Source organism: Mauremys mutica, chromosome 10 (genome assembly GCF_020497125.1).
Source record: "Mauremys mutica isolate MM-2020 ecotype Southern chromosome 10, ASM2049712v1, whole genome shotgun sequence".
Classification (NCBI taxonomy): Eukaryota; Metazoa; Chordata; order Testudines; family Geoemydidae; genus Mauremys; species Mauremys mutica.
The window spans coordinates 10,594,893-10,617,211 of NC_059081.1; the positions used below are offsets into that span (position 1 = coordinate 10,594,893).

General features: G+C 44.1%; 1 protein-coding gene across 1 annotated transcript in view; it reads left to right on the top strand.

Moving 5' to 3' along the window:
• PDIA5 (protein disulfide isomerase family A member 5) overlaps nt 1–22,319 on the top strand; it is a 128,874-nt gene that overhangs the window by 33,070 nt on the left and 73,485 nt on the right. Inside the window, exons 4-8 of the mRNA XM_045032179.1 lie at nt 8,243–8,326; nt 9,313–9,358; nt 13,480–13,572; nt 14,942–15,002; nt 21,813–21,880. Coding sequence (XP_044888114.1) covers nt 8,243–8,326; nt 9,313–9,358; nt 13,480–13,572; nt 14,942–15,002; nt 21,813–21,880 — 352 coding nt within the window. The remainder of the gene's footprint in view (nt 1–8,242; nt 8,327–9,312; nt 9,359–13,479; nt 13,573–14,941; nt 15,003–21,812; nt 21,881–22,319) is intronic.

The following is a 22,319-nucleotide window of genomic DNA, read 5'->3' on the forward strand; positions in this document are numbered from 1 at the left end:
TCTACTAGCTCCAAGGAGTCAGGGCTTCAGTTTTAAGTACCGACTGGGAGATGGTCTCTCTGACATCACACAGCCTCCGAAATCATGCTGCAGCTTTAGGTCAGCGACTCGGGGAGAAGAGTGGCACCTCCTTGGGTTAGCAACTTGCGTTAAAGCATGTAGGGGAGCTGCTAACCACATTAAAAACTAAGTTGGCTTGTCTTCCCTGATATTTTAACCTGAGTTAGCTAACACGATTTAAGAACACTGGTTTTATTCATAGTGTAGACATACCCTGTATCGCCTCTGCTCCCTACAGCACCCAGTGTAAACATTTCTTACGCATGGGGAATAGCTCCACTGTAAGAATATAAGCAATTTTATAATTATGCTATTCCTTTAGATTGGGGAAAGGAGCAGGCTTGTCATCCGTAGATTTCAGCCTGGTGAGTAGGCTTAGCCTTTGGGCTACTAGATGTAAAACTCTTCAAGCCTTGGTATATTATATTAGTTCAGAAGAATTATGGTCACATCTAACTAAAGACTACTGGAATGCATGCGCATAAGAGGTAGCAGCAGCAAAGAATCCTGTGGCACCTTATAGACTAACAGACGTTTTGCAGCATGAGCTTTCGTGGGTGAATACCCACTTCTTCGGATGCAAGAAGTGGGTATTCACCCACGAAAGCTCATGCTGCAAAACTTCTGTTAGTCTATAAGGTGCCACAGGATTCTTTGCTGCTTCTACAGAACCAGACTAACACGGCTACCCCTCTGATATAAGAGGTAGCGTTCAGATCGTGCATTCAACCGTCCCGTTTGTTTTCTGATTTTCTGAATTGTTGATTAACTGCGGAATGTTAACATTAATGTCATTAGCTAAGAGTGAATTAACGCTACTTCCGTTTTCTTGCATTTAGTCCTTAATAATCCACTTTAAACATTCTCTAGGTAACTCTCCCAGTTCATCGAATACATATGCAAAGACGCAACCAAAAAATAATACATTATATAACAGCTTCTGTATATATGTGGATGATATTTTCCTAGAAGTATTTTCATATATATTTAATTCTAATGTGGATTCAAACATATACTTATCATCTTCTATTGATTACAGCACTGTTACCATAATTTGGAATCTCCTAGGCCATGATCCAACAGTTTAGGTGGAGTCTAGCAGAATCTACAAAGAGAGGGGCTTTTTTTTTTAAAGAAGAAAGTGACGCTTGCTTTCTGCCCAGCCTTTGGTTGCTTTTTTGAAAATCTATTTTATTTTGATGCAGGTTTGTGTGTTGCTGTCTCAACTTATTAATTTGGAACTCCAAGGAAAATACCATTCATTATAACATTGGGGCTTTCTGCAGAGCTGGAAGATCATGGTGTATAATGGTTCTTTTCCTGCTCTTGATTGTTGGTGTCTGAAGACACCTGCATTAGCTTTATCTTTGGGTGCTTGTTTTTTTTGGTTAAAGATACTTTTGCTGTTAGTGATATAATCTCCCAAGCTTCAGTTTTGGAAAATGTCATTGTTTCCCCCCCCCCCCCCCCATTTTGTTTGTGTAGGTTATTTGGCTTTCTAATTGACTAGAGGGTAGACAGAATCATTTTTATTGGAAGGCTGGTGGTGCTGGTTTTCAACAGCATATAAATTGCTGCTGCCTCTCCCATTCGCATCACGTTTCAGGGGAATGTTCAGAATAGAGAACTATGATGCATTGTGGGTCTCTGATGGAGGAGTTTTGCTGTCTTTCGGGTGAGCCCCAAAATCCACGAGTCCCTGGATTCTTGTTGATCTGCTGATCCTATTTCCTATTTACTTTCTATGAAGCAGTTTTTCCTTTTTGGTTCAAACCTCCCTGTCCCCAAAATCAAATCAAATCAAACCCTTTAACCACTGCGCAGCCCCTTACTTGATTTCTGTCTGTTACAAGCAAAACCTGTTATTCTCACTTCTCTAGTAAATTAGTTTCCATGAGAAATGCAGCATCACACTATGGCAAAGGTTATTTATAATAAAGGAATGAGTCCTTTATTTTAAACTTCCCGTGTTTAAAATTTTATCTCTGTCCTGCTGTCTGGGTCTTTGCCTGTTCTGTTCGACATAGGTTCTTATACTGCTCTCGTTGTCACAATATTGGAGTGCCTGTCCGAGTTGAGAGCGATGCAGGTGCTTTCTGTCTGAGTGGATGTAAGCCATTATCATCCAGTGGCTGCTTAGCACAGCTGTTTGGAGAAGAAGAGCTCTTGCAGCCAGGTTGACAGGTTCTGAGAAGTGATCCCCCGCCCCCCATTTCAGATCTGTCTCGGGAGAGTGATACAGAAGGGCCTGAGATCATTACAGAATCTGAGGATCCATATAAATGTGACATACTGTAAGCAGCACTAGTCGTGGCAGCTGATACCTCAGACTAGGAAGTATTAATAATGATACACACACAAACACTTCCCTACAGTTGGGGTGAGATTGGAGGGAGGGGGTTGGTATGTCTTTCCTTTGATTGGCACGGTACACAAGCTGCTGTATTATAAATGCATTGTGTGGTTCTTGCTCTAGTGTAGGGAAGGTGATTGTAAGGTGTATGGTCAGAAATCACATGCTGCCTAAAACACATTGCTAATCAGTTGCATTTAAAGTTCCTAAACGTCATAGTCACAAATAAGACGCTGACTGGCAATGGCTTTTCATTTCAGAGGATGCATCTAAGAGTTGCTATCGCAAGTATGTACGTTTTTGTTGAAATGGATTGTGAATGTTTCTGGCATCTGTGTAACCCTTTCGATTGCTGCTTTATTGGGTCACAAGTGCGAGTGGATGTCTGGCTGCAGGCGTTAGCAGGATCTGAACTCCATGCATCTCTGGATGTGCCTTGGCTTGTTGCCATAAAAGAAGAAAAGCAGGACGGAGCATGTATCTCTGGAAGCCCACCAGAGGGCTTTGTGCACTGGGGTTGGGAACCCAGAGAAGCGACACCAGTAGGCTTTGGGAGATTAGCCAGAGCACAGCTTGGGCTCCCCAATCTCAGAGAATGCTGGCTGCCTGCGAAGCTATTGGGCAGGACAAATCCAAGGGATGTTCCAAAACTCCAGTTAACCTGGAGTTACAGCTGGGTCTGTAGTGTGCATGTTGTTCTGGCACATTGTGGGGAAGTAGAAGCACTTAAAGAGCAGAGGCAAAAAGTGATTGGGAACACTGATGGCAGAAGGACAGCATCTGAAGTGTATCTGAGAGGCATTGTGATCCAGTGAATCAGATGCTGGACTGGGGGGTTAGAGACACTGGTTCTGTGTCCAGCTCTGGCATTGACCTGCTGTGTGAGTTTGGACAAGTCACTCCACCAGTGTGTGTCTATGATTCTCCCTGTCACCCAGTCTCTGTCTTGTCTGTTGAGACTGTAAGCGCTTCAGGGGCGGGGCTGTCGGGGTGTGTGTGTATGTACAGGGCCTAGCACACTGGGGTCCCAGTCTTGGCTGGGGCCTCTAGGTGCTGCTATCATATAAATAACCAGACCTGGGAAACAAAATGTAACAGGCAGGAGTCACTGAGCCTGATTTCGGATTGTGAGACATGGCTGCATGGTTCAGCTGGGCGTACATGGATCTGCGTATCCGGGAGTGAGCCAATGTTAATATAGGCAGAGTTCTTGACCTCGTTATTTCTGATGCAGGCATAGGGCTCCTTTGACTTCCTTGGTGAGAAGCCAAGGGTCAGCATTGTCCCAGGAGGGAAATCTCCGAGGATTCTGGAAGTTACTGTCCCTGAATTGAGAGGGGCGGGGAGAGGGAGAGAGAGAAAGAGAAAGGACGGACATTGGCCAGTGCACCGAGTCTTGTCCCATGGATTTCAGAATTTGCCAGGGGGATCCTTTGACTTGCACCTGATGGGATGCTGATCAATAGCACCACCACCAGGCACGATGTTCAAGTCAGTATCCAATTCCGCCTTGATTTCCTAGGTGCCTAAAAACCCTGCATGGGCTCGCTGCAGCCAAACCCCTGGACCTTGTCTCTCTGCTCCCCGTTATCTAGCAGTGGCCTCTCCTCTCTCTGTCCATGCAGCCTGCCCACAGTTGGTACAAGAGCCTTTTCCTTGCAGCACCTGCCATTGGGAACACCCTTCTGTATTTCTCCCCCTCATTGACTTGCCATCCCTCTGAAAATTGAGCTGAAAACGTATCCCTTTCCTAACCCTCGCCCACAGATCTTCACACAACCTCACCCAGGCAGAATGCCCCGGTGCTACCCCTAAATCCCCAGCACCACTGATTCCTCATCTGCACCTAGGCCAACTCCATCACCTTTGTGGGGGTGCGGTGGGCAATACAAAGCAGGTTTCCATGCAAGCTAATGTTGGCAGGGGCAGCATTGTCGGATGCCAGGAAACTTGGTGGATATTCCCAAGGTGGCTTTCCATGAGCCCAGTCCCTCCCGCAAACTATAGATCACTTAATGGCTTCTGTGAAGCCAGATTGGTGGGAGGTGGTGAGATGGGACCACTTTGGATCAGCTTCCCGTTCTCTATTAATGTTTTCAGCAAGTTTCCTGGTGTGCCCACACCTTTGGGAGGGGGATATTCTGGCCTCTCGTTTGGGCTAAATGCAGGGGATAAAGCTGGATCATTTGTGGAACACATCATAAATAAAGCGGTGGCCTCTTCCTTGTCAGCGGTGGTGTGGCACTGAGCTGCTGAGGTTAGCATTCATGCAGAAGTGGGTGGCATGAGGAAGCAGAGCAGTATTAATGTGGGCAGCGTTCCTGACCTCATTACTTAAGCTAGCATTTCTGAGGTGTCTCTAATAACCACTTCTCCTGAGCCTGGATCCTTATCTCTAATGTCCTATAAGTTCGACAGTCAGTTTGGGAGTGTTGTGTGTGTGTGTGTGAGATTTTTTTTTTTTTTAAACAGGCCCTGTAATGAACTTCCTTTCCTCTTCAAACAGTATAATTAAATCGCAAGAGCTGGAGACCTAATTATCCTTTCCCATGTGAGAGGTGAAGCGCTTGTCATTAGAGAAAGGCTATTGGCTGAAATCCAAAGGAGGTAAATCTCCTCAGAGCAGAGGCTGAAGCTCTGTTGGTATTTGCTGTTAAGAATGATGGCAGTTACCAAACGTATCGGAGAAGGTTGCTATCAACAGACACCTTGCGGATTATTTTATTTTATGGCTTGCGTGGAGATAAGCAGAAGGAGCAAAGATAAAAATAACTACATTCAGCATTCCCTTCTCAGTTACTTGTTTGGTTTTTTGCCCCTTCCAAAGAAACATTAATGAAGCCTCTGCATGGTGCATTTGACATGCTGAAATCTTGGCCTAGGAACCTGTGAAGCTATGACATCTGCGGTGATGCATGAAAAAATTACTGATGGAGGATCTAAGCCTCATCTGTGCTGGGGATTTGCTGTGATCCAGTCCTGGGTGTCGCTTGTTCAATGCAAACCCTAGTGTAGATAGGTGAAACTTTCATGGCCTGGTGTACCTGTGCTGGAAACCAGGGTAAGATGCACCAGTGCAAATCACAGCTTTCCTTGTCTATACTAGTGGGTTTGCACCTGTGCATCTGTACAGGTGGCTGCAAATCCCCAGTGTAGGCAATGCTTTAGAGGCTGGTTTTTGACCTGGTACCACCTGTTGTTTGTATTCCCATTGTTTAATAGATGCCCAAGTTAGTGGGGAGTTAGTAGGAATTGCATTCAGTTATGTTCATTACAGGTTTTCATAGGGCATTCATTTTAATACCGAGCCATCCCTTCCCTCGGAGAACAATACTGTGTAGCACTAAATCTAAAGAACTTTTCAAAGGTAAGATAGGAAAAATGAGGCTTTGGGAGCTAAGTGACTTCCCCAGAGTGAATCAGTGGCAGAGGTGGGAATGGAATCCGTCTCTTGACTCCTATTCCAGTGTCCTGTTCAACAGACCAAGATAAACAGCAGCAGAAAGCAAATATACAGCAACACTATCTGCAGATCTAAAGGTCTGTCCTACTGTAACTTGTGCTATATAGAGTTGCCAGCACCTTTGTACATGCTAAACTAGACACTCCACAACATTTGTTCTAAGATGAAGCTGAGATGTAGGGTAAACCACAGTTGTGTGTGTCCTGGAACGAACATTTGCGGGGTGCCGAGAGTAGCATTTGCAAAGGTGTTAGCTAGCTCGTGTTAATTGGCAACCAGTTACTCCAGTTACAACAGCAGCACAAGCTCTACTCCAGATGGACCCTCTATGTCTCAGCTACAGTGTCCTGGTGAGAGTGAGTTTTGGATGTTAGGGCTCTGAGAATTCAATGTCATCGGCTCCCCTGAGCCTGGCTCATGGGGCAGTTCACTGAAGCACCTTGGATGAGGGGAGGTGGCGTGATAGGCCAGAGAGGGTGAGGAGGTCTCTGGTAGCTCGGCTTATGGCCATTTAAGGCTTTGTGGATGGTAAACAATGCGTTGAATTTCATTCAGTTGATGTGCAGAGAGTGGATCACAGGTCTCCCATGCTGTCACTAGCTCACTTTGCTCATGAGATGGGCAGCCCTGTTTTTACTGGCTGCAGTCTTAGAGTCCTGTCCCACTGTAGTGCTACGGAGAGTGAATCTCAGTAGTCCAGCCTGGAGGTAACAAAGATGTTGCTGACCATAGTGAGATCTGTATTGTAGAAGCAAGCATGCGGTCTCTTGGTATCTGAAGGTGAAGAATAAGGAAATCTATTACTGGCCGTGATCTGTGACTCCAGGAACAGATGTGAGTTTAGTAAGCCCCCAAGACTGCAAGCTATTTTGATACTGAGAAATTGAGGGAATAGTCACAGGCATTGCTGTTTCCTCAGAATGCTAATTTGGATCCACAGAATAACACTTTAGTTTTTGTAGGTGTCAGTACTATTTTCTGTAACGTAATGCCATCCGTAAAATGTGTTCAGAAAACCTCTGCCCACAGGGTTTGCTCTTATCTGCAACACAGTGTTAATTAATTGTTCGTTTCTCCCGTTTGCAAAGAGACAGACCGTTCTTCCCACCGTCTCAGTCACAAACACCAGCAGTAGCACTGCGTTTATTGGGGCTCCTGGCTCTGTGTGTGTGTGTGTGTGTACACACACTGGAACAAAACACCCAGACCTGGCCCTTGTCAGCTGACTTGGGCTTGCAGGGCTATAATTTGAGCCCGGACCCTCCCACTTGCAGGGTTCCAGAGCTCGGGCTTCAGTCCGAGCCCAGACATCCGCACTGCCGTTTTATAGCCCTGCACCCGGAGCCCCTTGAGCCCGAGTCAGCTGACATGGGCCAGCGTGGGTGTTTTATTGCAGTATAGACATACCCAATGTGTCTAGGCTTTCATAAGTGGCTCTAATTAGTGTAAATTTCAGCAACATTGATGGGCGCTCAGCGTTTTCATTTTCTAAATTGATTTATCAGTGCACAAAGTACCAGCTGCCGGCTGCTGAAGAACAGGTTTCAAGGCCTTTTAATCTCGCTCTTTGTCTGTGCAAAGAATAACATTGCCAATGCGAATCCTCCTTTTCCCATGCCACTCCAACCATTTTTGGCCTCTGCAAAATTTCTTCACGGGCTTCCTCTTGCCTTTCACATTCACGTCAACCTTTAAGGCTCCATGCAACTCCACTCTGACCTTTGTGCGGAATTAAGGACAACACTTAAGTATGTGCTTCAATGGGACTTAGCAAGTTGGCATGTGCTCGTCTTGAACAGGGATGCTTTCCTGAATTAGCGTCTACAGCCGCTATCCTTTTCCCACTCTTGTCTTCACTCTTTGCATGCTGCCTGCCCCTTTTGCCTGGAATTCCCTTCTACCCCGATAAAAAAAAAGTTGATTTTAATTCAAATCCCTTCCTGAAACACTGTTTGCTCACCAATCCCGTCAATAAAGCGGTGGACACATTCTTTGTGGAACTTAGAATCTCTCTCTTAGTCACCTGCACTGAAGCCCTGCCTGCACACTAAAACACGTAGTAGGTAAACTCAGTTCTGAGAGAGAGGAATCTGGGCAGGAACCACAATTATTGGTCCCCGTTTTATCACCATTCAGCCCAATGTACAAACTGTCAGAATCAGAGCTGGCTGCAGCAAGGTTCCAGTATGCTTATCAACTTTGATAGAAACCACTGTTGCTCGAGATTTAAGTGAATGAGGTTCCTAAACTACCAGTAAACACAACAAAGCTGATGAGAAACCAGAGTTATGCATTTTATTTTAAATGTTGGACACATTTTGATTTCATTTTTTAACCATACATTTTCCTGTCTCTGTATTTTGCAGTGATGCAGAAAGCCGAAAAGTATGCAAGAAGATGAAAGCAGATCCTAATTCAAAGGAGAAAGGGGTGGAATTATTGCATTATAAGTAAGTATAGGACAGGGATGAGATTTGCTGTTACTAATTGTTCAAGCTACTGTATAATGACGTTCATTATTAGTTAAGTATCAGAGGGGTAGCCGTGTTAGTCTGGTTCTGTAGAAGCAGCAAAGAATCCTGTGGCACCTTATAGACTAACAGACGTTTTGCAGCATGAGCTTTCGTGCTTGCATCCGAAGAAGTGGGTATTCACCCACGAAAGCTCATGCTGCAAAACGTCTGTTAGTCTATAAGGTGCCACAGGATTCTTTGCTGTTCATTATTAGTTCTGTTTTATATTATACTGTACTTTAGTACAGGGGCTTATTAGCTTGCCACTGTGCACTTGGACATTTAAAGCAGCTCAGGCCCCTATTTAACTACACATCTCAGCATGTGCTTATGTCCCATTAAAGGTGAATTTACTAAGGTATTGAATTTCATGGGATGTAATCACATGCTTTGCTGAATCAGGCCCTATATGAATAGAGGTATACTCTGAGGGAGCTTGTGTGGCCTAGTGGATAGAGCACTGGACTGGGACCTGCAAGACCTAGGTTCTATTCCTGGCTCTGCCACTGGGTGACCTGGGGCAAGTCACTTCCTGCCTCAGTTGCCTCATCTGAAATAATACATACATACATCCTTTGCTAAGCACTTTGAGATCTATTGATGAAAAGTGCTGTGTATTATTACTCATAAGAAGAGTTGCAATATTGCCAATGTAAGAGGTGCTGAGCAGCTGCATCTCCCAAGATCATACCTCTAGTAAATGTTCTCATTAAGGCTTCGCAGAAGAAATTATTCGCTAGAGAGCTGTTTGCTTTAAGCTTCTCCCCTTCTTTTTTTTAAATTGCTTTGCTGTACATTTCTCACAGTTCTGTGATTTGAGTAGGATAATTTTATTCTGGATAACGAGATGCCAGGATAAACAGCTGTATGATTTCTAGCAACATTCCTGAAAGTTAACGCTGTTCCCCACTCTTCATTCACAGGGATGGTGCATTTCATACTGAATATAATCGAGCTGTCACACTGAAGGTAAATTTAAATATTTGGTGGTGGGGTTTTTTTGGCACTGGAAAGTGGAGGGATGGGGAGATATAGGTGGATTAAAAACAGATGTTGCCTTTTGCAGTTTTGTGTAGGAGGCAGGGAGAGGGTAATTTTCACAAACAGCTGTTATAAAAAAAAAAAACCCAACCCCTTTAGGTCATTCTGTCTCTATGCGTCTGTCAGCTACATATCCACAAAAGTTGGATATGATTACCAAGATAGAGCCAATGTAAACTGTGAGTTTACTTGCAGGCTGGTAACAAATATGTTGTTTTGCTGTGAGATCCTGTCGATGGCAGTGTGTAACTAATAGTGTTAGCTGGACAGCATTTTGGGAAATACTTTCTCTGTTGTTCTAGCCACCAAGATATGAGCTTTAAAGGGAGATGAAATGACCTTATCTCTGATCTGATTATGGCAGCCTAGATTCATATAGATCTGCCCTGAGCACAGCGGGAACAAAAATACCTTCTTTCTCCTCCTGCAGATTTCACACAGACCAACAGGAAGCAAAATTCTATGGGAACAATGAAAAGAAGGAAAAAGACTGTCAAAAATTCAAATAAATGTATGAATTTTGGTGCAGTAGATTAAAAGCACTGTAGGTCAGGCAGACATTGCAAAGCTTTCCCCTATGAAGCCCTGGCAGGGAACCTGCATCCTAACTGGCAACATGTCTTACTATCTTGGTGCTGGGCCTTCCGCAGCCCTGCCACTGCGCCAGATCCAGACCTGCAGTAACACTACCTGTGCAGCTTTGCTGCAGCTCCTCCATCCAGCCCTGCAGCACCTCCTGCTCTCCCAGCAGGTTTAGCCTTGTGAGCGGGGATTCTCCTGAGCCCCAGGCTAACACCACGGCATTCACTTTTCCCTTTTGCCTCAGGCCAGGATTTGAACTGGTGATGAACAAACCTGCAGAGCTTGAGGCATGTGAGTTACATGAACTTGCCCTGTGGGATCCATGCTCATTGGCTGACTTTCAGCCCACTCCTGCATGCTCCCTTTAAAGTCAGGATTTCCAAGGGGACTTACGTTTTCTATCTTTGAGATGGGCAGAGGGCTGAATCCATGGTCCTCGGGGAGCACTCAGTGTCTACTATCCTGTCTTCAGTCCTTGTTGGATAAGGGCACTTGTCTTTCCATCCTGTTCAATAAAGGTCTTGATGGCTGCCAGGAAGCACCCCATATCCCCTACAAATGTTGCCACAACAAGGGAGAAATGCTCGTGCAGTGCTGACTGATGGGCTATAGTAAACCGCAAGGCATGCGCGTCTCCCCGAAGAGATTAGCGTGCTGTTACTAGGGAGAGGAGCAGGTACATTCGTAATCATTACAGGCTGTTACTTGTCCTCTCAGCTTCTGCTGGGAGCTTTTCCCATTCCCGCTGCCCTGTTTGGCACATCTTTCTTGGGCCTCCCCTGACCCTTATTGACTGGATTACATGGACCTACCATCCACCCTGTCCACTGCCTGCTGAAGATGGGTAAGCAACTCATTGATGACCCAAGAAAGGGGGTATCTGGCTCTAGTGCAGATGAAAAGGGGTTATCCAGGTACCATCCTGCCCCCATGTTCAAAGACCATACTCCTTATTATCAGTTTAGTGTCTCTAAAGTTAGCTTGCAAATGCATCAGTTCAGCATCAGTCCATCATTCAACATGACTTTCATAAACTTTCTCACTAGCTTTGCTACTCAGAGCTATGTGTATATTGGCAAGGGCTTTCTTCCTTATAGCCCATCTTCTCCTCTTCCTATTTCATCTTGCATGGGCTGTGACAAACACTAACTAACTAAGTGGTGCAATACCCCAGCTAGGTAGGTCATTGTACCCATTTTACAGATGGGCACACTGAAGCTCAAAGAAGTTAAGAGATTTATTCCACATCACACAGCAACTCAGTGGCAATAAACCAGGATTTTTTTTATTCCAAGTCATGTGCTTTAATTGATCAATCGACCATACTGTCTAACTTGTAGTTTTCTGTAGTGTAAGGCCAGGATGCCATAAATGCAGGATTGGAATTTAAGCCTCCACTGCAGGATCTACCTGAAAGGGAATTTTCTTCTGTTCTGTAAAGGATAAAACTTGTTAAAACACAAATCTCTTCAATAATAGCAAAAAGAATACACAGAAGCGTTTGTCCGGTAAATTAGTCCTGGTATTATCTCTGAATCAAGTTTGCTCTTGCAAGTCCGTGTTTAAAACTGAAAGATTGATGTGTCAGAGCTAAGGGATAATAAGCCTCTTATTAGCATTCTGATGCATTATAGTTTACTTTCCATAAGATGGCCAGTTAACAACCAGCTTATATGGGGTTCATCACTGTGCTGGGGAACCTGGTTCCATCATGTTGAAACATGGTTTGATCTTGCAGGATAGAGTTTACAACACCAGGTTCCTGAACCATGCTACATCGGTGTTAAGTTCAAAGCTTTGGTGTGGTTTGAGAAAACAGTTAAAGCACAACTTGGTCCTGTCTGTGCGACGAGATCAAAGTGTGTTTTTAATCACCGTGTTTGCTACGGACCCCCTGACACAGTGGGTGGACCTTGTCCAGATCTCCAACCCTAACCTGGGAATGCAGAAACCCTTGTTGTTGCTTTTTATGTTCTTGGGATTAAAAGGTTATTTTAAAATGCTCAGGAAATGCGGAAGCTCCACTGAGCAGAGGAATGAGTGGAAGGCAATATGCTGCCTACCCCTGCCAGAAAACATGACACAGCATCTTTTTTTTTGGCTGCAAGAGAGAGGCTGGATGAATTAAATCCCTTTAATCCTTCATCCTCTAATGGCATCTGTTTCTACATAGCTGAACTTGGCACATGGGAATTCCTGAAATCACGCTTGATAGCAGTTAAAAGATTGACCCCCTACCTCTTCCCCTGATATATAATTGAGATTTAGACAAGCTCTGCCAACTGTGAGAACAGAAACTGATGTATCATTCTTAACTGCAGAAGATCTCTCTCTCTCTCTTCCTCCCTCTCTTTCACCTGCCGTACCTCCCCTGCATGCTATAGAGCCCTCTTCCAGCATTGGTCAGGGAGGTTATTGTCAGTAGCTTCTGAGTGCCATCTATGCTACCGTTACAATTATGTTGTAAGATGGTTTGGCCTGTCTAGATGGGATGCATCTCTGTTACCACTGTGGTAATGTGTGTTGTTTCTCCCAAAAGTGCCTGAGTAAGTAAAGTCTCCTTACTCAGTAGATCTGCTCCCTGGGTGTATTAAGAGACCTGTGTGTTGACTTGAAGAACTAAAATACACAGATACTGCTTTTCCCTCCCCTGAGCTCTTCAGAGCCAACTGGGAGGCAGCTGGAATCTTTCTTTTTGCCCATCATGAACAGATTGTTGTGCTGAGTCCCAGTCGGTTACACCGTTGCATCCCCACTGAAGGCAATAGGGTTGTAAGAATGTCACTGAGACCTTGTCTAGGCCAGAATAACAGGTGGGGTGTTAGCATATGTCAGCTAACATGTCTGAAAAGTCTCAAGTAGACAAATCTTCAACACCAGCTAAGCTGGTTGAGCTCAAGCCTAGATTTTAATTTGACCAGCTGAGCCTGTGCTAACTATGTCTAGCTGTGAGTACACTAGACTTCTCAAGTGTGAGCTGCCTGAATGGGATGAGAATCTGGCTCGAAGGAAGGGAGGAATCTTAGCCCACCAGGCCAGGGAGCAGCTGAGGAGCTGCTTTATAGAATCTAGTTCCGCTGCAGGCTGGAGGATCCTTGCCGCAGTGTATCCTCTAACCTGATCATGCCCATCTCTTGGCCTGTTTCTGCCATGGCTCCATCAGCCATGCAGAGAGAACAAGCCCTGATGACCTGGGATATTCATGTTATGCAAGGAATTCGTGCCTTTGAACAGCCCCTCAACTCCAGCACCTTCCACCCTTGTTCAGATGAACTGCATCAGTTCCCCAACCCAGGGGCCCTCTGCTGCATTAAAGAGTATGGCTTTAGGGCAGACTGGCAAAAGCTGTTGCTGAAAGGGAAGACGACAAGTCAGCTTAGTGGAAAGGTGGCATTCGGGATGGTATCCTTCCTGTTCTGGTCGCAATTATGTTTAAAAGCCCCTTGTTGTCTTTCCATTCATCGCAGTCAGTGGTGGCCTTTCTAAAGGATCCGGAAGGAGCTCCCTTGTGGGAAGAGGATCCCGAAGCCAAAGATGTTGTGCACGTGGACAGTGAAAAGGTACTTCAACCAGATACATAAAGTGTGTGTCTGTACTTCTAACGTAATGTCAGTAAGAAGTGTGTAAACTCTTTACAAAGGTGAGCAAGCGCCATTATCCCACTTTTCAGAAGAAGAAGAAACTGAGGCACCGATTGTTTAAGTGACTCTCCCAAGTTCACATCTCGCATTAACTACAGAGCCCGATCTCCCGACTCCTGTCTCTGCTGCAGCACGCTGCCTTACTTTTAGTGAATTGCAAAACCATTGGGGGTATTGCACTAGTACAGCTGAGATCAGGGCCTCATTGTGCTGGGAGTTGTACACCCAGTAAATGACCAGTCCCTGCCATGGGGAGTTTACGTCTAAATAAAGATGAGAGAGACAGGCTGGGAGAAAGTAATGCTGTTTTCATTTTATAGACTGACAATGAAGCACAATGAGATTCAGTGATTTGCCCAAGATCATGCAGGGAGTCTACAGCAGAAGCAGGAAGTGAAACCACATCTCCAGGGGGGCTTGCCCAGTGCTGTAACCACAAGACCAGCCTTCCTCTCAGTTTAAGTGGGAAGGCTGTGAATATATAAAATTGTACTTCTCGTTTTGAAAAGCCAGGGTTGTTGCAGTGGTAACAGTGCTGTCTCCAGTACTGATCAGTTGGGTGATTTATATACTTTTTCAGTCTATTGATTTTAAAATTTTAATTGATTGAGCTTTAGATGGTGTTTCATAAAGAGCCTTTTCCATATCTAGCTTTCATTTCTGATATAAGGAACAGTTATTTTGACGTTCAGTTTTTGTAAGAAGATTAATTTTTAATGTTCACCTTTTTGTTCTCTATTACAAACTCTCCCAGGGTCACATTCAATTTAAAAACTTCATCTGGTTTTCCCACCATACCGGCAGTGAAAAATCTATTCTCATTGCCTCTCATGGCCCTGCCTAGGCTTGCATGGTGTGGAAGCTAAAGTCTTTTATTTTATTTTATTTTATTGAGTCCAGCTCCTTAATAAGAAATCAGAATAGTTTTCTTTGAGAGGTTCAGGCTGGAAAACGGGTCTATTATCCTATAGCTTCCAAAAGCCTCTATTGAGAGTCGGCAGGTAGTGTAAGTTCTACATCCTATCACTGAAAATTTCTCGTAAGGTATTTAGTGAATCAGTCCCGTGGTAATTTGTATTAACTCTTTCTAAGCCGGAATTGAGTGGAGAGAAGTGATTCAAGTTTTGGCTTTTTATAAGATTTCCCCCCCTTAAATAATGAAGCAAACAAGGGGAAGTGTCTTTAATACAGTATTTGCTTTTTAAAATTGAACACAGATAAAAGTGACTATGGCCTGATGCATGTGTCTGTTTCACTGATAACGGTTTTTGTTTGGTTTATACTTTAGGAATTCAGAAGGCTTCTAAAGAAAGAAGACAGACCTCTTCTGATGATGTTCTATGCCCCATGTACGTGATCTGGTATTTCCTATCAACCTGTCACTCCTGAGGCTGATCAACCATGATCCCTATTCAGAGGTGCTCTCCTCTGAGTGGTGGTTTTTCCACCACTTTCTTCATTAATTACGTTTTAGTGACGAATATTCATCTCCTTGCACTGTACAGCCCTTAGCATTTGTCTTCTGGTTTCTTTCTGGTCTCTTTCCCCCTGGCATCCACTCTATCACTTTCCTAGCCAATTCGTCTTTTTTTTTTTTAATTAGATTCCCTTTTCTTTCCACAAGTTGTGCCTCTTTCCACTGCCTGCTGGTACCAGTCTCAGTCACTACACTTTCACATCACTTTCTTACGACTTGTCCTGTCTGGTTTTCTCATGCTCTATTCCTGTTTGGTATGGTGAGTGCATATGACTTAATAACGCATATACTTTTGTGTGTGCCCAGCACTCTGCCCTGTACAGTACTATGGACGCATGTGAATACCGTTCATGTTTTTATTTACATTCTGCAGTGTTCTTCTCCATAACCCATGAAAAGCTGGTCCCATGAGAACAGTGAATCTCCAAAGGAGACCAGGGCTCTGGCTGCAGCTTCATATGTTCTGCCTAGTGTCAGGCAGAGGGGATAGAGTACTGCTCAGGAGAGCTGCATACATGATGTAACATAGAATCATAGAACTTAAGATCAGAAGGGACCATTATGATCATCTAGTCTGACCTCCCGCAAGATGCAGGCTACAAAAGCTGACCCACCCACTCCTGAAATAATTCTCTCCCTTGACTCAGCTGTTGAAGTCCCCAAATCCTGATTTAAAGACTTCAAGTAGCAGATAATCCTCCAGCAAGCGACCCCTGCCCCATGCTGCGGAGGAAGGCGAAAAACCTCCAGGGCCACTGCCAATCTACCCTGGAGGAAAATTCCTTCCCGACCCCAAATATGGCGATCAGCTGAACCCCGAGCATGCGGGCAAGACTCTCCAGCCAGACACTCAGGAAAAAGACTTTCAATATCCCAACATTGACCCTCGGTACTAATTACCAGTGGCGGCACGTTATTGACTAAATCACGTTATCCTATCAAACCATTCCCTCCATAAATTTATCAAGCTTAATCTTAAAGCCAGAGAGGTCCTTCGCCCCTACTGTTTCCCTTGGTAGGCTGTTCCAGAATTTCACTCCCCTGATGGTTAGAAACCTTCGTCTAATTTCAAGCCTAAACTTCCCGACTGCCAATTTATATCCATTTGTTCTCGTGTCCACATTAGTACTGAGCTGAAATAATTCCTCTCCCTCCCTGGTATTTATCCCTCTGATATATTTAAAGAGAGCAATCCTATCTCCTCTCAACCTTCTTTTGGTTAAGGAAAACAAACCGAGCTCCTCAAGTCTCCTTTCATACGACAGGCCTTCCATTCCTCGGATCATTCTAGTGGCCCTTCTTTGTACCCGTTCCAGTTTGAATTCATCCTTCTTAAACATGGGAGACCAAAATTGCACACAGTACTCTAAATGAGGTCTCACCAACGCCTTATATAACGGGACTAGCACTTCCTTATCCCTACTAGAAATACCTCGCCTAATGCAACCCAAGACCGCATTAGCTTTTTTAACGGCCACATCACATTGCCGACTCATAGTCATCCTGTGATCAACTGTGATCAGTCCTTCTCCTCTGCCGTTACTTCCAACTGGTGTGTCCCCAGCTTATAACTAAAATTCCTGTTAGTCATCCCTAAATGCATAACCTTACACTTCTCACTATTGAATTTCATCCTATTACTAATACTCCAGTTTACAAGGTCATCCAAATCTCCCTGGAGGATATCCCGATCCTTCTCCGAATTGGCAATACCTCCCAACTTCGTGTCATCCGCAAACTTTATCAGCCCACTCCTATTTTTGGTTCCAAGGTCAGTGATAAATAGATTGAATAAGATGGGACCCAAAGCCGAACCTTGAGGAACTCCACTGGTAACCCCCCTCCAACCCGACAGTTCCCCTTTCAGTACTACCCTCTGCAGTCTCCCCTTTAACCAGCTCCTTATCGACCTCTGGATTTTCATTTCGATCCCCATCTTTTCCAATTTAACCAATAATTCCTCATGCGGTACCGTATCAAACGCCTTACTGAAATCCAGATATATTAGATCCACCGCATTTCCCTTGTCTAAAAAATCTGTTACTTTCTCAAAGAAGGAGATCAGGTTGGTTTGGCACGATCTACCTTTCGTAAAACCATGTTGTAATTTGTCCTAATTGCCATTGACCTCAAGGTCCGTAACTACTCTCTCCTTTAATATTTTTTCCATGACTTTACATACTACAGATGTTAAACTAACCGGCCTGTAGTTACCCGAGTCACTTTTTTTCCCCTTCTTGAAAATAGGAACTATATTAGCTAATCTCCAGTCAAACGGTACAACCTCCGAGTTTAGAGATTCATTAAAAATTATCGCTAATGGGCTTGCAATTTCACTTGCCAATTCCTTTAATATTCTAGGATGAAGATTATCCGGGCCGCCTGATTTACTACCATTAAGCTGTTCAAGTTTGGCTTCTACCTCGGATACTGTAATTTCCAACCCCGCACCTTCATTCCCATCAGTCACTCTGCCACTATTCCTAAGCCCTTCATTAGCCTCATTAAAGACCAAGGCAAAATATTCGTTTAGATATTGTGCCATGCCTAGCTTATCCTTAATCTCCACCCCGTTTACAGTTTTAAGCGGTCCCACTTCTTCTTTCTTGGTTTTCTTCCTATTTATATGGCTAAAAAACCTTTTACTATTGGTTTTAATTCCCTTCGCAAGGTCCATCTCTTCCCGGCTTTTGGCCTTTCTCACTGCATCCCTACACCCTCTGGGCTGCTGAGTAATTGAACCCAAGTTGCCAGGGTCCCTCAAAGCGTTTGGGAAAGAGTGTCGGGTGGAGTTGTAACAAATCACAAAATGACAGCAGTGTGACACCTTGACATTGTGTTGTATCAATGCCTGGTGACTGAGTCATGCTGCGAACATTGCTGGGTGTGAATGTTGCACTGCTGCTATTTGGTGGCTCCTTGCAGTTCCATTCAGCAACCTAGAGACTTTCCAGCTCTTTAATGCTCAGTACCATTGCACTAGAGCCATTGCCCACTTGCAAGACAGGCGAGCTGTGAAAAGGGAGCGATCACATGATCCAAGATAGAAAAGCACTGTTGCATTAGCCTTGGTAGTGGAACTGGTGATGAGTTAGGTGTCACTTGCAATTGGGTGTGTTAAACTGAGCATCCCAAGGCAGCATTGTCTGTGGTTTCCTAATGAGTGGCCCAAAGTGGTTTCTTCATCCAGGACATGTAATTCTACATTTATTCCCATCTGAGCTTTGCAAGGAACTGCCCAGGACTTGGTCTAATAGCTCAGTAAAAGAGCGCATTTCCCTTATCGCTGCAGCTTACCCTAGCTCCTTTCATTTAAACTTTACACGTGTGGAGAGATTCTCCGGTTCATCGCTGCGTGGCCTTGCGGTGTTCTGAGGTGTAGCATGTACTGTAACTCCCAGCAACTGCCTCCTGCCTTGTGTCCGGTGAGATGATATGCCTTCCCCAAGTCTGTAACTTGTTCCTCTAGGGAGATTCCTGAGCCCCAGAACACTTTCACAATTTACCTCCTTCATTAATAATTGTTTTCCACAACCAGTCCTTTCTTGAAATGTGCATCACTTGACCTTTCATTCTCTTTGAGCTCTTCCCCAGACACACGGCCGCTTCCAGTGTTGCTTCTTTTGAACACCTGCTGGTTTTTGCTATTGTAATGCTTTTGCTGCTCTCTAAACTTCTACAAAGAAGCCTACTTTTTTTTACCCTTCTTTGATTTCACAATCCTTCATTCCCTCGTCTTTTATTTAACATTAACCTTCTGACTTGGTTCTCTTCCCACTCTTCTACTTCCCTTCTGCTATGCCACCTACTCAAGAAAGACCAAACTCATCTAGCAGTCAGATTAAAATACTGGTTATCAGAATGTGCAGATACTGATAGCTGCCACGTGGTGTGGATGGAACCTTTTGTAGCCCTGACCTAAGTCTTGTTACTGGAAAAGGGAAATCTGGATCAGTCTCTTACAAGGGAGGGATTGCTCAGTGGTTTGAGCATTGGCCTGCTAAACCCAGGGTTGTGAACTCAATCCTTGAGGGGGCCGTTTAGGGATCTGGGGCAAAAAATCTGTCTGAGGATTGGTCCTGCATGGAGCAGGGGGTTGGACTAGATGACCTCCTGAGGTCCCTTCCCACCCTGGCTCATTTTCCGTAGAGAAATCTGTTGCCACATGAACGCATTGGTGGTTGTTACAAGCCTGTGCAACTAAGCCAAATCTAAACAACTAGCAGGTGGACTAATTGGAGACCAAATTATTTGTGGTATAACTCCAGTTCAGTGCAAAATGATTGCAGGAAGTGGCCCTGACTTTGCAACAAATGAAGGATATTTATAGTACTGGGCTTCCAAAATGGAATGGTTAGTGAGCATTGCAAAAATTGAAGTGCATCTGATTAAAAATTCATTTGAAGGGATAAAGACAAAATGCAGGAATAAGCAAATGACAGAGACCAAATTTGCTTGCCGTGAATGTGGAGGAACAACACAACTGAGATGTCTGCATACACTAGAGGTGCGGGATCATGTGTGCTGCAAAAGCATGGTGTTCTCAGCACAAGTTGTGAAAGAAGTACAGAAGCAAAAACGTGACCAGACAGCTGGAGGATATATCTCATGATGACGACGACAAAATTAAGTTCTTGATTGGGTCTCTTGATTCAATTTACAAAGTGATGCAGTCACATTCAGTGTTTGTTAGAAAAAGATCAGTGACTGTTCAATGTTAAAATAAACCCTAGCCTGTTTCAAATACCTGGCACAAAATGAGCCCTTGTGACAAAGCTACACTGAGAAGTCTGTATAAGGACAGATACTAGTTGATGAAGTTTGAAATAGGGTAACTGGGAGTCCACTGCTGAAAGATGGTAGATGCAATACAACATGGAGTTGAAGGTGAGGACCTCAAGGCATCTGTGAGTTTGGAGCTGAAGGGAGTTAGGCAGGTTGGATTTTTGCAGGTAGAGAAGACCAGTGCATGCTTGGATTTTAGGAAAGAATCCAGAAGAGAGTGAAAGGTTAAGGCGGGGATGACAGAGGTTACTAGCCAGGACAGTCTGAGGCCCAGAGGGCTGCTGGTAGGAGTTTGAAGTATAGAGCAAGAGACGTCAGCGTTGGTGAGAGGACAATGAAAACGGCTTGTGGGAGGAAGTGACTGACAGAGGATGCCATTTGCTGGCTGTTCAGCAGACTGCATGACAGTGGTTGATGCCAGGTTAGGCCTCAGTGAAATGGATGGTGTGCCACGCACATTATGAAATCTTCTTAACTGGCACTAATTAGCCCCCTTGTACCAATCTCAGCCAAGGTCAATCTCATGCCAAAGGTGGAATAGCCATGGAAACTTGAATCCTTTCCCCTTCTCTCCTAGAGGATGTTCCCCCTGGTTGGGGATGAGGCACACTGATGTGGGGAAGCCTGAATTGCTGTTGCCAAAGTCTCCCCAGAAACATTAGCAGATCTTTTTTGGGGTGATCTCATGCAGTGTACAGGGCAACTGCTTATTCTTTTTCTCCTCTTCACTGCTGGCTGGAAGACCAATACTGACTACTGTCACATTGCAGTCCCAGGAGTCATTCAGATAAAAGTCCCTTTCATCTGACTCAGAAGGACTTAGTCACGTCTTCTCCCCCATCTCAGTTTACTTGGCAATGGAAAAACCTGCTGGTTACAAGGTGATTTGTTGCTAATCTACTTAAACCTCCTACAACATCATCTACACACAGCTTTTTAGCACATGCCAGTCCCATGTCTTCTCTCTCCCTTTTTTTGCTAGCTAATCTGCCTTGTCTGGCATCTGGGGGATCTTCTTTGAACTGTCACCTTTCCTAAGTAGTCAAATGAGCACTAGTGTTTTTTTTAATGTCCACTTAGTGTGTTAAGGAAGGGTTCCTCGATTAAATTCTTAAGACTTGTTACACTGGATTGAATCAGAAGTGCCCTCATTTTTCCATATTAAGGGCCAGATTCTGATTGCTCTTGCACTGGAGTGCAAGTTTGGGGGGAGACACATGACTTTGAACTTGGATCTTGACAAGTGACTTTTAAAATGTAGGGTGAGACCCAGATACATATTGAACCCAGCTCAGTGGGAATATTGAGTGCCTAGAGAATACAGAATCAGGTCATTTTAATTGTAAGCCTGTGTGTATGGTTTCAGTTAAAGGGACACTGAGAACTTGGTTTAGGTTCAGAATTTAGAATTAATTTTTTTTCTCTAAGTGAGGAAGCGAGGGAAGAAAAAAGGTTTTAATGAAAAATGGAGAGAGATGTTTTGGTGAAATTTTGGGGGGAAATATCCTTGATAACTGTTTCAAATGTTAAGAATTTTTATGAATTATCATGGCCCCAAACACAACACCACTGTGCTACTGCCTCTGGAATCAGAATGTGAAACTGAGTATGAAACTGGCTGATCTGGATGAGTGAAATGCAAAGCCAAACCCGAATGGCAAAAAAGTAATTCTCTTAAAGATGTTAAATAATCTCAGGGGCTTAGTAAAGTAGGTAAGGAATAAACAGTGATTTTATTTTTTTATCTTGACGTTCTTTAGGATGTTTTGAGATTTGAAGCTGTTTTCCAGAAAACATTTAATCTTTCACTGTTTTGATGTGCTAGATTTCATGTATGAAATAGTGTCGTTACTGGTATATGATTTGTCTTGTCTTTTTTCCTCCTCTTTTTGACCAGGGTGTGGTGTGTGTAAGAGAATGATGCCATCTTACCAGCAGGCAGCCACAGAACTGAAAGGCACATATGTAAGTGAGAGGATGACAAGATGTATAAATGTCAAAACCAAAAAACCTTAAGTTTATCATCTGAATATTTAAGACTATATACATGTTAACTGAAGCAGGACATTTTAACTGATTTCAGGTTGGATGAGAACTATTTTAAGCAACTCCAAAAAACAAAACCCAAGCCCGACTCCAAATCCTTTCACAATGTTTGGTCTTGATTTCTGTACTGTGGAGCACGAGATTTTACTCATTCACCTCCACCACCACGTGTGACTCTTGGTAGAACAGGCTATGGTTCTGATCCCGCACACACTTACCCACATGCTTAGCTTTAAGTATGTGAGTAATCCTGTTGATTTCAATGGGGCTGGTCATGTGAGTAAAGTTAAGGAAGAGTTTGCAGGATTGGGGTCTAATAGTCCTTTTAGTCTGGTGTCCTGTCTATGAGGGTACGTCT